Here is a 14144-nt window from a genome sequence, read left to right as displayed (position 1 = left end):
CCACTCGTCCCTTACCCACTCTCACCTGGCTTCAGCCCCCAAACCTCACAATGTGGTCTCAATGGTCTTTGTATTGCTACTGTCAGTGGATGGTTTTTGGGGTTTTTTTTCCTTAAATAAATTTTAATTTATTTATTTATCTTTGCTGTGTTGGGTCTTCGTTTCTGTGCGAGGGCTTTCCTCTAGTTGTGGCAAGCGGGGGCCACTCTTCATCGCGGTGCGCGGGCCTCTCTCTATCGCGGCGTCTCCTGTTGCGGAGCACAGGCTACAGACGCGCAGGCTCAGTAGTTGTGGCTCACGGGCCCAGGTGCTCCGCGGCATGTGGGATCCTCCTAGGTCAGGGCTCGAACCCGTGTTCCCGTATTAGCAGGCCGACTCTCAACCACTGCGCCACCAGGGAAACCCCTCAGTGGATGTTTTTCAGCCTGCGTTGCACGACAGTGCTGCTTTCCAGGCCGGAAGGCTTGCCCCTTTGGCGTGACGTCATATGGCAGCGCCGGAAAGGAGGGGGCGGGATTTCCGGCTACGGTTCTCAGGTCAATGACGGATACTGTAGAGTGATAGGTAAGCTGTGGGTTAGGTGCAGCGCAGATCCCTGGGCAGCCTTTCCCGGCAGAATCCTGCGTCCTCTGGGGTTCCTTGTGGTTTGCACCGGCGGGAGCTACTGTCTTTGCACTCGTGGTAGGGGCGGGTTTCTTGTCTCCCAGTGTGTGTGGTGAAGTGGGAGGACGCGGGAGACCTAACCTACGCATACTGGAGCTTGTGCGCTAAGAAGGCCCACAGATAAGAGGAAGCCCAGTGATTTAATAAAGTGTAAGTACGATACCTGGGACGAGAGCAGTGTTTCCCAAAATGATATCCTTGTTCCCTTTTTAAATATTTGGGGGTTTTGTTTCTTTGATATCCTAAAAATATTTACCAGTTACAAAGACAAAACTCAAAAAGACTTTTTCCGAAATCAGTGTTTCTCGTATTGGGGCTGAGAACTCTCGGTTAAATATTTCGAGGAGTCTAAAGGAAATTGTATTTTCTTTAAAAGGTGTCTGAACGTGTTTTAAATGTGAGAAGCATTGACCCGGAGTATTTAATCGAAAAATACTTGAATGATAAATGTGAACTATATACTGCCAAACATTGGGTTCGATGTTACTATAAGTACAGTCCTTGTCCTGATAGAGTGTACCACATAGTGGGGCTAATAAGTAGCCAGGCAATTACAGTGCAGTGTTACAAGCACTATGGTGCAGAAGTACAGGGTGCTAAAAGAACTAATAGGAATACTTGATCTAAAGTTTGAGGTGACAGATAGCTAGAGATGTAGCTGAAGAGGTAAGCAAATGGTGATTTTGTGAAAAAACTTTATAAGCCATATATATAAGTTTAGACTTTAACCTGGCAGCAGTGAGTTTAAAAATACACATTGAGGATGATGTGAGTGTATTGATCAGATCTGCACTAGCTCCAAATGGCTTAGAGATGAGGGAGAGCAAATCTAGAGGCCAGGAGATACAATTAAGAAAATGAGGTTGAGGGAATTCCCTGGCGGCCCACTGGTTGGAACTCCATGCTCTCACTGCAGAGGGCCCGGGTTCCATCACTGGTCGGGGAATTAAGATCCTAAAAGCTGCACAGCGTAGCCCTCCGCCTCCAAAACAAAAAAAAAGATAAGAAAATGAGGTTGAAGAGAAGTGACTGGATTAGAGAAGTATTTAGAAACTAAATAAATATAACTCAGGAATGGAGGGTGTGAGAGGGGACAGTTATGAAATGACTCCCAGTTTCTGCCTTCAGCAAATGGATGGATAGTAGTGTCCCTCCCTGAAATAACACTGAAGGAGAAGCAGATTGGGAAGGGAAGGGAGACAGATTTCAGTTTGTTGCATTTGAGGTGTCATCTGATACATGGTGATCAAAGTCAAGGAGGTAGATCAGAGTTCAGAGGGAAAATGTTTATATTGAAAAAAGGGCTAAGGACAGAACTCAGAAGCACATCCACCTTGTGTGTGTTGGGGGTGTGGGGGGAATGGATCTGAGCATCACTGCACAGGTCAGAGACCCAGGAGCAAGCAGTGTCATTAAATGAAGCCAAGGGAAGAAGAAACTTTTCAAGTATTTTAGTTGCATTTTGTGAAAAGTTGAATTCCTTTTTTGGCTTCAAGTCCAGCACTAGTTTCACATCTTTAAGCACCTTCATTGTTTTGTGGACATCCAGACCTTTAGGATGAAATTGTGGAGCTTATATATATTTGCCCTAATTTTGGATATTTTGTTTGGCAATAACATTATTTGCTGTAAAGTCTAAATTGGAGAAGGGAGGTTTTATTTTTTTTTTTTAATCAGTAGATCTCTCTATATTTCTGTTTTGAAAACATATAAGGGCATTGGTATAGCAGCTGCTAAGTGCTTTTTACTAGTTGCCATTTTCTGTAACTTTTCTGCCCTTTGTCTTCATGTATTGCTTGTTAAGGATCTTGTGTTTGGGTCTGTATCTGGGCTTAGTAGAAAGTGGAGAAGAATACAGCACCATAATCTCAGCCATATAGTGGTACATAACTTTGTTATACAGTAACATTGATCTTCTGGGTCCCTAGATACAAATATGAAAAGGATCTTCAAGGTATCCTTTTGCCTAAAACAATAGTGAAGTTCATATCTAAAATAAGAACCCAAATAAGTTTTAAACTTTTTGCCTAGTGAATGATCACAGGCTCTAGGCCACAGGAGTCTAAGAAAAATTAATGGTGCAAAAATAAGCTGGACTAAGATTCTACTTTATGTTTCAGAAATCAATTGCATTTTGGTATCTCAAATTTATACTTGCACAGTTATTTGAGAGGTTTTTAACTTTTCATTACATTTTTCTTTTTTTATAGGGCTTTTCTTACAGGCCTGTTTTCCTCAAAATGAGTGTCAGTATCACCTTCTTAAGACCTTTTGCCAGAGTTTTGGTGCCATTTACCCTTCATAGGAAGAGAAGGGTTTTATATTCAACAACTCTGCAGAGATACACGTCTTCCAAAATACCAGCTGTGTCCTATCCTAATAAGGAGAGTACATCACCTCCTGAAGAGCTGGATTTGGATAGGTGGAAAATTACAATGAAATCTAGTGTGCAAGAAGAGGATGTTTCAACAGTCTCAAGTAGCAAGGATGAAGATCCTCTAGCTGCCACTAGGGAATTAATTGAGATGTGGAGATTGCTTCGCAGAGAAGTACCAGAACACATCAGTGAAGAAGAGCTCAAAACCGTTATGGAATGTGTTTCTAAATCGTCAAAAAGAAAATATTTAAAATATTTATATGTTAAGGAAAAAATGAAAAAAGCCAAGCAAATAAAAAAGGAAATCAAAATAGCAGCAAAAGAACAAGTAAAAAAAGATCAGCTACCAGAAACCACTAAGGAAGATAAACAGCAAAACTTTCTGTTTCTACGACTTTGGGATAGGAATATGGACATTGCAATGGGCTGGAAGGGTGCCCAGGCCATGCAGTTTGGACAACCTTTGGTTTTTGACATGGCTTATGATGACTATATGAAACCAAAAGAACTGCAGAATGCTGTTTCCCAACTTTTAGAAAGTGAAGGATGGAACAGAAGAAATGTTGATCCTTTCCATATTTATTTCTGCAGTCTTAAAACAGGTGGTGCCTACTATAGAGAGTTAGTTAAACGTTATGGAGAAAAGTGGAACAAATTGCTTTTAACAGCAACAGAAAAGTCTCATGTAGATTTATTTCCAAAGGACAGTATTATATATTTAACTTCAGATTCTCCCAATATTATGACTACTTTCAAGCATGACAAAATTTATGTAGTGGGATCTTTTGTTGATAAGAATATGCAGCCAGGCACATCCCTAGCCAAAGCAAAACGGCTGAAGCTGGCAACAGAATGCCTTCCATTAGATAAATATTTGCAGTGGGACACTGGCACCAAAAATCTCACCTTAGATCAAATGATACGTATTTTGTTATGTCTGAAAAACACTGGTAGTTGGGAAGAGGCTCTGAAGTTTGTTCCTAGGAGAAAACATACTGGTTATCTGGAGATTTCTCAGCATTCTCAAGAGCTTTTCAACAGAATGAAGTCAAAGACTTTTAACTCATTTCCAAGAGGCTCTGTACATAGACACAGAAAAGGTAGCTTGAATGAGAATATTTGATAGCTTAAAAAGTAAATGGATTAGGATTACAGTGTTTTTTTTTTTCCAAAATCAGCTGAAATTTTTAGGAAGCCTCTGCTGAAGTAGCACAGGTAATACGCACTCCTGGTTTTTTTTCTTTTTTTTGAATTTTATTTTTTATACAGCAGGTTCTTATTAGTTATCCATTTTATACATATTAGTGTATAAATGTCAATCCCAATCTCCCAATTCATCCCACCACCACCACTTAGGAATACAGTTCTGTTAGTCTGTTTCATCCTGAATGGAATTCACTTGCTCTTTCTTTTAAAGGTTGTCTTTCGGGCTTCCCTGGTGGCGCAGTGGTTGCGCGTCCGCCTGCTGATGCAGGGGAACCGGGTTCGCGCCCCGGTCTGGGAGGATCCCACATGCCGCGGAGCGGCTGGGCCCGTGGGCCATGGCCGCTGGGCCTGCGCGTCCGGAGCCTGTGCTCTGCAACGGGAGAGGCCACAACAGAGGGAGGCCCGCATACCACAAAAAATAAATAAATAAATAAATAAATAAAGGTTGTCTTTCCAAACTAACTGAAGTATTATCTTTCTCCAATTAAATATCTATAAAACTTTGGAAATATATTTTATTTACTGTAAAAAGAAACAATCTTCGAAAGTAAAAAGAGTTGTCCATGTTTGTTTGAGCCCAGTAAAATAATTGTACCGTTGGTGTGGCTTTTTTATGACTACTTTTGAGTCTCAGACTGCATTTTCCTTCTTAAATGTTCTTTTAGCCATGTCAACAACTACCCTTTCATCGAAAATTGATGAAACTTCAGGTGGTGGTTCACTTATTTAACATTTGGTACAGTGCTGGGCATGTCATAGGCACTAAGGTATATCGTTTAACTGAGTCTTGGTTAAACAAAAAGTTAAGACATCCCTTGGCATGTCATGAGATTGGGCTGTATAATGAAAAATGGGTTCGTGGGGTAATGAAAAATGGGTTCGTGGGGATAAAGCTCATTTCTTGTCCTCTTAGAAGAAAAGGGTTTATTTGAAGAGTGTTACTACAGCACTTCCTGTTGTAGTGTAGATGGCTTTTCTTTTCAAGGAAATACTTCTTTTTTTCCAGCCATGTGATTTGAATGGAAGCTGCCATATTTTTACACACCTTGCTCCCCTGGCCACAATTGATTATCTCAAAAAAGACACCTCACTCAGGGCTTCCCTGGTGGCGCAGTGGTTAAGAATACGCCTGCCAATGCAGGGGATATGGGTTCAAGCCCTGGTCCGGGAAGATCCCACATGCTGCAGAGCAACTAAGCCCGTGCGCCACAACTACTGAGCCTGCGCTCTAGAGCCTGCAAGCCACAACTACTGAAGCCCGTGTGCCTAGAGCCTGTGCTCCTCGACAAGAGAAGCCACTGCAATGAGAAGCCCATGCACCGCAATGAAGAGTAGCCCCCGCTCGCTGCAACTAGAGAAACCGTGCAGCAACGAAGACCCAATGCAGCCAAAAATAAATAAATAAAATTAAAAAAAAAAAAGACTCAAGCTTTGAGGTGGGCATCTGACTTTAAGACAGGCCAGTCAGAATCCTTTTATCCTTTTACAGGATTTTTGGACTTCTCAAGATAGCCTGTGTTAATTCCTTTCTAGTGGTGAACTTTGAGAGGTAGGAAGCTCTAGTGGCCATGCCCTTTTCTGTGAAGGAAGCCAGGCATACAGAAATGAACTTAGAAACCATATTCATTGTAGACTTCTTACACCGTTAAGATGTTTGAAAACATGGGAAATAGAAATGTATGGCCAAATGTTTCTACCTGGTTTCTGAGTTGGACATTAGCATGAATGAGGTATGCTATCCAATACATTTCTTAAAGCAGGACTTAATCTTTTACCAAACACTAAGTACCCACTCTGTGCCAAATAGTTACTATGCAGTTTACATGAATTTAAACAACTAAGTTTAGGTACTATCATTAACACCTTTTTTATAGATAAGGAAAATTTACTCAAAATAATTGAGCCTTTAAGTATTGTCTCAATTCAAAAGGTCTGTCTGACTTTAACCTATAAATTATGCCCTCTATAATAAGGCGAGTACAAAATGCAATGGAAAAACACGAGATGCCTAACCTAAACTCAGGGGATCTGGAGAGGCCTTGAAAAGGTGATGTGTAAACAGAATTGATGAGAAGTGCATTATGAATGAATTTCAACTTTTAAGACCCTACTGAGTAGCAAGGTGCTAATACTTGAACTGCTTGAGATACATGGAAAGTAAAATAGCATAGTGGTTAAGAAAAAGGGATTAGGATTGCCTGACAGGATTGGCACTAGAGGAAGGCAAACAAGGCTCCTAGTGCACCTCACAAGTCTCCTGTGTCCCAGCCCTGCTCTCTGGGTTCCAGCTCCACCCTTACGGGTTCTGACATTGCCTAGATTGATTAATCTCTTGAAATTTCAGTTTTCCTCATCTATAAAAAGGAGATTAGAAATGGTTCTTGACTCATATAAAACATTTAATATGGTGTCTGGCACATAAGTGCTAAGTAAATATAAACTAATTCAGACTATACATTCAAAATATATAGAATTTCTAATATGGTATATGCAAGTTATTGTGTCCCTTTGAGGAATACATTCGTGGGTTTTTTGTTTGTTTGTTTGTTTTTGCGGTACGGGGGGCTCTCACTGTTGTGGCCTCTCCCGTTGTGGAGCACAGGCTCCGGACGCGCAGGCTCAGCGGCCATGGCCCACGGGCCCAGCCGCTCCACGGCATGTGGGATCCTCCCAGACCGGGGCACGAACCCGTGTCCCTTGCATCGGCAGGCGGACTCCCAACCACTGCGCCACCAGGGAAGCCCCGTATTTCTGTGTAATAATATGCTAAGGTGTTTCAGTGATGCAACACTAGAATTTTTCTTAATTTTTTTCCTTCGCAATAGCCAAGCAGTAACTGATTTCTAAGACTGCTTCTCTCTTGTGTAGATGAATCACAGTGGCAAGCTCATCCACAGTTTGAGCTCATACTGATTTTAATTTTACAAATTTTTTTGAATTTGGAATTTAGCAGAACCTCGGATACTGCTTCAGTTTCTCCAAACTAGATGGTCTGATTTCCTGGGCGTGAATTAGGAAGTAACAGCTTTTCTCTTTATCTTAAACACCCAATAATTTATTCTATAGTATTCTTTCTCTTTGAAGGTAACTTTTGTTTCCTATGGTCTAATCATCTTCCCCTTCTTAACCTATTAGCGACATGTTTTCATGTAATAACATTTCTAGTTCTCTCCTTTTGCTCTTTTCAAACATGCTACCAAATTCCCAGCTTTTAATAATTAAACAATTTAAAAAGAAGTCTTTGTTTGCTACTATTATCCCTACTGTATTACGCAGTTCAACTTCTAAGCCAGATCCTTCAAGTAAGTATTCAGAACACAGTTTCCATTTCCTCTACACCACTGCTGTTAATAGAAATATAATGCAATCCACGTATGTACTTTTAAAATTCCCAGTAGCCATGTTAAAGATAAAAGGTGAACTTAATATATTTGACCCATATGTCCACACTATTATTTCAATTTGTATTCATTATTAAAAACTAATGAGATTTTACATTCATATTCAATTTTTCAAACTAAGCATTCAAAATCTGGTCGTATTTTAATGGTTATAGCACATCTTAATACTAGGCTACTCTCGCCTTCTGAAATGGCCCATACTCTGTGAAGTATGTTTCTCCTAGCACCGCTCTCATTTTCCCAGATGACCCCATGCCCTGGGGCCACCTCTTGCCTTTTGAGACAGCTCACACTATGGAGTGTGTATCTCTCTAAATAAACCTTTTCATTTTAAGAAAAAATATACAAATGCTAAATTTTCAATTGTTAAAGTAAAATGTAATCCTACCAAAAGGACAGAATTGTGTTTAACAAAAGCTAACTGCTTCGGTTTTTTAACTTAAATAACATTGAGTTCAGTTCTTCAGTTGCACGAACCACACTTCAAGTGCTTAATAGTCACATGTAGCTAGTGGCTGCCATGTCGAACTGTGCAGCTTGAGTACTGCTTGATAAAACTGTGATCTGTGCTTACATAAGTTCTATTGTTTCCAATAGAATCTGTTTCCAAAACAGATTCAGTGGCCACTTTTTACTAATTAAAAAAGACCATGAATATCTCACTGAACTCTTCCCTCCTTGAAAAACTTCTTCCTTGATTTCCATATCACAGCAATTGTCTTACTTTTCCCAGTCTAGCAGGTTATCTTCCTCACTGGCTCATTCATTCATTCAGCAAATGTTTATTGAGTACCTACACTACATGCCCAGAAGCATTTCAGGTGTTGGTGATACAACAGTGGGAATACAAAATATTCCCAGCCTTCATGGATATTAAATTCTGGCAGGCAGAAAGGAGACAAGACATAAATAATATAAAATGTCAGATGGTAATAAGTAATATGAAGGTTAAGGGAGAAAGGGGAATGCTGGAGTGGGGAGGCATTACTTTTATACAAGGTGGTTGGGGACTGTCTTCTAAGTAGGTTGCTCACTGTGCAAGAACACCCATACAACCCTCTCCAAGCCATGCACTCTGGTGCAGGGCCATGTTTGTTAGAAGAAGCACTGTTTTCTTCATACACAGGTACTATCTGCCTTTAAGCCAAGTGCTTAAAAGATTGTACCCAATAACAGGGTATCCCTTTTCTAATTTTCACAAAGACTGATAAGATGACATTTGAGCAAAGACCTGAAGAAAGTGAGAGTGAGCTATGGAGATACGAGGAAAGGGAATTTCCAGTAAAGGGAACAATGAGTGCAAAGGCCCTGAGAGAAGGTTCAAGACACAAGGAGGCTAATGTAGCTGAAGCAGAGTGGGTAAAGAGAGATAAAGATGAGGTCAGAGGAGTAGCTAGGGGTCTGTCATGTAAGCCTCTCATTGTAAGGACTTGGTTTTTATTCTGAATAAGATGGGAAGATCATATGGTCTTGAGCAAAAAAGTGACACGTTCCTGATATTTTAACAGGATGACTAGAATGCAAGCTCCACGAGGGCAGGGATTTTTTTTCCTGTCCTTTTTAACATTTTTTAAAATTGCCTACTCTTTCTTTCTCCTTCCTTCCTTCCTCCCTCCCTCCCTCCCCCCCCTTCCTTCCTTCCATTTTGGCTGCACCGCGTCTTAGTTGCAGCACACGGGATCTTCTCTGTGGCAATGTGGACTCTTAGTTGTGGCATGCAAACTCTTAGTTGCGGCACACATGCGGGATCTAGTTCCCCAACCAGGGATCGAACCCGGGCCCCGTGCATTGGGATCATGGGGTCTTACCCAAGAACTACCAGGGAAATCCCTAAAAAAAATTTTTTGTTGTTGAAGTACAGTTGATTTACAATGTTGTGTCAATTTTTGCAAGATCTCAGTTCCCCAACCAGGGATTGGACCTGGGTCTCATCAGTGAAAGCCCAGAATCCTAACCACTAGGCCACCAGGGAACTCCCTTTTCTGTCTTATTTACTGCTGTATCCCCAGGACTTGGTACACTGCCTGGCACATAACAAGCACCTTAAAATTTATTAAGTCAATCAATCTGATTCATTTTAAAAGGGTCACTTTGGCTGCTGTATTGAGACGAGAAGAGAGGGACCAGCTAGGAGGCTACTGCAGAAACAAAGGTGAAAGATAATAGTGAGTTGGACCAGGGTGGTAGCAGAGTAGGTACCAAATACCAAAGAGATACTGGAGACAATGAGTATAAACAATCCTTTCAAAGAGTTACTATATGAAGGGGAATAGTAATAAGGAGCTAGAGGGAGTTATGAGATCAAGAGAAGAGTTTTTAATTTGGCTATAGGTGTTTTGTAGATATGGGAGATATAAAGCATGTATGTTTGCTGTTGGAAATGATCCAGTAGTTGGCGGGGTGGGGAGGATCTGATAAAACAGTGGAGTGAGACCTTATTAAGCAAGAAAGATGGGATTTACTGCATTAGTAACAGAAAAGAAAACAGAAAATCTAGGTACAAATGCAGGTACCACACCACAAATATGGTGAGAATATACAGAAGTTCTGTTTTGATTTCTATTATTTTCTTACTGAAAATAAGAATCAAAGTCATCAATTGAGGGGAGGGCAGAGAAAGTGGGAAATAGTCTAGGAAAGTGAGCGAATTAGAATCATGGTTCTCAAAGTGTGGTCCCCAGACTAGCAGCCTCATCATTTGGGAACTAGTTAGAAATGTAAATTTGGGGGCCCCACCCACTGAGTCTACTGAATCAAAAACTCTGTCCGTGGCACCACAGTTTTAACTGTTTTAAGAAGACTTTCAGGGACTTCCCTGGTGGCACAGTGGTTAAGAATCCGCCTACCAATGCAGGGACTCGGGTTCGATCCCCGGTCCAGGAAGATCCCACATGCCACAGAGCAATTAAGCCCGTGCGCCACAACTACTGAAGCCCGAGCACCCTAGAGCCCGTGTGCCACCACTACTGAGCCCATGCACCACAACTATCGAAGCCCTGCCCTCTAGGGCCCGCATGCCGCAACTGCTGAGCCTGCATGTTGCAACTACTGAAGCCCACGCCCCTAGAGCCCATGCTCCGCAATAAGAGAAGCCACTTACTCTTCGCACCGCAACGAAGAGTAAGTAGCCCCCGCTTGCTGCAACTAGAGAAAGCCCGCGAACGGCAAGGAAGACCCAACGCAGCCAAAAAAAAAGAGAAGCCTTTCAGATGATTCTGATGTATACTAAATCTTGAGAATGGTATAGGGAAATATAATGGGATTACAGGCTGAATTAAGAACCAAGGTTAGTGAAAAATTGGAAAAGAATTTGAAAAAAATAAAAATTAAAATAAAAAAAATGTAAGCACACAGACACAAAACAAAGCCCATGAGCTGCTGTCACTTGACACCCAGTGCAATGCTGTTTCTGTATTTCATGGTACAACATCAGATAGCTCAAGCCCAACTGGGTAATTTAATATTACAGGGTCATGCGGCCAACCCTGATCTAACCAGTGAATGAGTGTTTTGGAATACTTGGATGAATAGAAATATGTTTTCATCTTAATTTGGGCTGTAAAGAAATCTGAAAGTTAAAAAACAAAAACAAGGTTAGTGAAACCATGATTAGTCACTTTTCCTCTCTAATTTGTTGTAGCTCTGTGCCTGAATTCCAGGCTCGGCTCCACCTCTTACTTATCTTTTCAGTGTCCCAGTTTCCTCTTCTATAAAAATAAAGTAATTGTAGCACTTAATTCATAGGGTGATGATTTAATGTACTTGATTTCATGTTAAAAAAAATTGCAGACTGTGCTTGGCATAGAGTAAGCATAAATATATGCTGAATATTATAACTATCACCTCACAAATTACACATTTAAATTACAATAATAGGAACGTCCCTGGTGGCGCAGTGGTTAAGAATCTGCCGGCCAATGCAGGGGACACAGTTCGAGCCCTGGTCCGGGAAGGTCCCACATGCTATGGAGCAACTAAGCCCGTACACCACTACTGAGCCTGCGCTTTAGAGCCCGTGAGCCACAACTAATGAGCCCATGTGCCACAACTACTGAAGCCCGCACGCCTAAAGCCCATACTCTGCAATGAGAAGCCACCGCAATGAGAAGCCTGTGCACAGCAACGAAGAGTAGCCCCCACTCGCCACAACTAGAGAAAGTCCGTGCACAGCAATGAAGACCCAACGCAGCCAAAAATAAATAATTAATTTTTTAAAAACCTACATAAATTATAAGAATAGTTGTCTATATTATTCTCCATTTTCAGCTTGTTTACTCATTATTTGAATAGCTCTTTAGAGACTGCAAACAATAGCTACAATTAAGCAAGTGCCCGCCACAAGCCAGGCACTGTATTACAAATTTTACCTGTATTATCACACTTATTTCTCTCAGTAACCCTATAAGTATTAGTACATTTTTATAGTTAAAATATATTCAGTAAGATTACCTTATCCGTTCAAACTCACAGATTAGCAAATGGCAGGGTTATAATCTAAATTCGGTTTTGTCTGATGCAATCAATGCTGCTGCTCTTTGCCCTGCACTCCACTGCCTTTTCATCCATTAACCCATTGGCTGGGGGTTACTGAAGCTTGCATTCACTTCTTCAATGGATATTTATTGAAAACTGGTATAATCTAGGTCCTAGGGAAACAATGGTGAGCAAGAGAGGCACAATATGACCTCATGGAACAGACAGGTGAATGGATTAATATCTTCCATCCTTAACTTCTGCAGCGTGGTATATGGAACTGGATAGCTACATGTGACCTCTCTAAACTTCATTTTTCTCATTTAAAAGTATAAGCATCATATCATGTATCCTCAATAAGCTGTATTCCCAGCAATCAATAAATGGATACACATAAAAACAAAAAAAAGCATATATAATACATACATAATTACAAATAAAAATCACATGTTTATGTCTCCATTTATTTACTTATTTATTTGGTTGCACCGGGTCTTAGTTGTGGGCTCCTTACTTGTGGCAGGGAGCTCCTTAGTTGCAGCTCGTGGGCTCCTTAGTTGCAGCAGGTAGGCTCCTTAGTTGTGGCATGTGAACTCTTAGTTGCGGCATGCATGTGGGACCTCATTCCGTGACCAGGGATGGAACCCAGGGCCCCTGCATTGGGAGCATGGAGTCTTATCCACTGTTCCACCAGGCAAGTCCCTATGTCTCCATTTAAAAAATGATTAAAAGTAAGAGTCTCAGGAATTCCCTAGAGGTCCAGTGGTTAGAACTCCGCGCTTTCACTGTAGAGGGCCTGAGTTCAGTCCCTAGTCGGGGAACTAAGATCCCTGAAAGCCGCTTGGTACGGGCGAAAAAAAAAAAAAAAAAAAAAGAGAGAGAGACTCAGCGATTAAGTAACTTTTGAAGATCACATCCAGAAAAAATAAAACAAACATGAATTACCTATTCTATGTAAAATAGTTTGCTGGGCACTTTTACATATACTGTCATAGATGGTGGACCAGGGACTTCAAATCACCAAATCACCGTATCAGCAAACCACCCTGCTTCTGTCGTGGGAAACACACTTTGATTCTTTCTGCATTCTCCAGACTCGGAGCCTGAGGAGTCATCCATTCACAAATACTGAGCACCTTTCATATATGAAATGTGCAATACAAACTGCTGTGAAGAAAAAATAAATTTTTTAATGCTCTCTGTGGTCAAGGAATTTTTGAGCCACCTAGGGAGAACTTTTTTTTCTTTTTAACACATATTGAGGGAACTATACAATGATCAAAGAATGGTATATGGAACTTATTATCTCATTTGATCCCCAGGACCACCCTTTGAGGAAATACTATTATTATTTGTATTTTATAGAGAAGAAAACATAGGTCTGTAAACAGTAAGAAACCCTCAAGGTTTACTCAGCCAGTAAAGGGATTCCAACCCAAGTTCTGACTCCTTAAGACCAATTTCTGTAACACTCACTGTATATTGTACTGCAAACCCAGAAATTGCAGTTCCCTAGGCAAGGAATCGACCCCGTATAACAAGAGGACAGTATAAATATAGAGAAAAAGCGAAGATGAAGCTGAAAAGTTAGGCTGGGGCCCAATATAACGCTTGGACTTCATTCTGCAAACTCTGGGGATACACTAAAGGTTTCTAAGTAAGGCAGAAACTACTGTGGTCTTCACGTAACAAAGTAACTTCTCTTGACACAGAAATTGCAGCTTGTAGAAAAATCAGTTTTACCACTTGCCTACGCAACCTTAGACAAATTTTTCTTTGGCCTCAACTCTCACAGCTAATTAAAAGAGGGCAATTCCGCATTGGGCTATTGTGGGGATTAAACGAGATAGCGCCTGACACAAGAGGGCGCTCGATAAACGTTGATTTTGCTTTTAGGTAAGAATAAGAATTCGGTCCTTTTTTTTTTTTTTTTTTTTTGAGTGGGTACACGTGATCTAGCAAACCAGACAGAATGAAAGAGCCTGGCTAGCTTCGGTCTGCCAGTTTGCAGAAACCTCACCTGA

At 41.0% G+C, this 14144-nt stretch overlaps 1 protein-coding gene across 4 annotated transcripts; it reads left to right on the top strand.

The window, feature by feature from the left end:
* Window positions 1-512: 512 nt before the first annotated feature.
* Window positions 513-4704, top strand: TRMT10C (tRNA methyltransferase 10C, mitochondrial RNase P subunit). 4 transcript variants are annotated; one of them, XM_055085787.1, is made up of 3 exons: window positions 513-564; window positions 2874-4140; window positions 4458-4704. In XM_055085787.1, the coding sequence occupies exons 2-3, from the start codon at window positions 2904-2906 to the stop codon at window positions 4670-4672; spliced, it is 1452 nt and encodes a 483-aa protein (XP_054941762.1). In that variant the 5' UTR covers window positions 513-564; window positions 2874-2903; the 3' UTR covers window positions 4673-4704. The 4 variants fall into 4 exon arrangements, with proteins under 4 accessions (XP_054941762.1, XP_054941767.1, XP_054941761.1 ...); XM_055085792.1 differs by lacking the exon at window positions 513-564 and adding an exon at window positions 571-681; XM_055085786.1 differs by lacking the exon at window positions 513-564 and adding an exon at window positions 582-813.
* The last annotated feature ends 9440 nt before the right edge of the window (window positions 4705-14144 follow it).

Source organism: Physeter macrocephalus, chromosome 1 (assembly GCF_002837175.3).
Source record: "Physeter macrocephalus isolate SW-GA chromosome 1, ASM283717v5, whole genome shotgun sequence".
In the NCBI taxonomy this organism is placed as follows: Eukaryota; Metazoa; Chordata; class Mammalia; order Artiodactyla; family Physeteridae; genus Physeter; species Physeter macrocephalus.
This window is presented reverse-complemented; position numbering and strand designations above follow the sequence as displayed.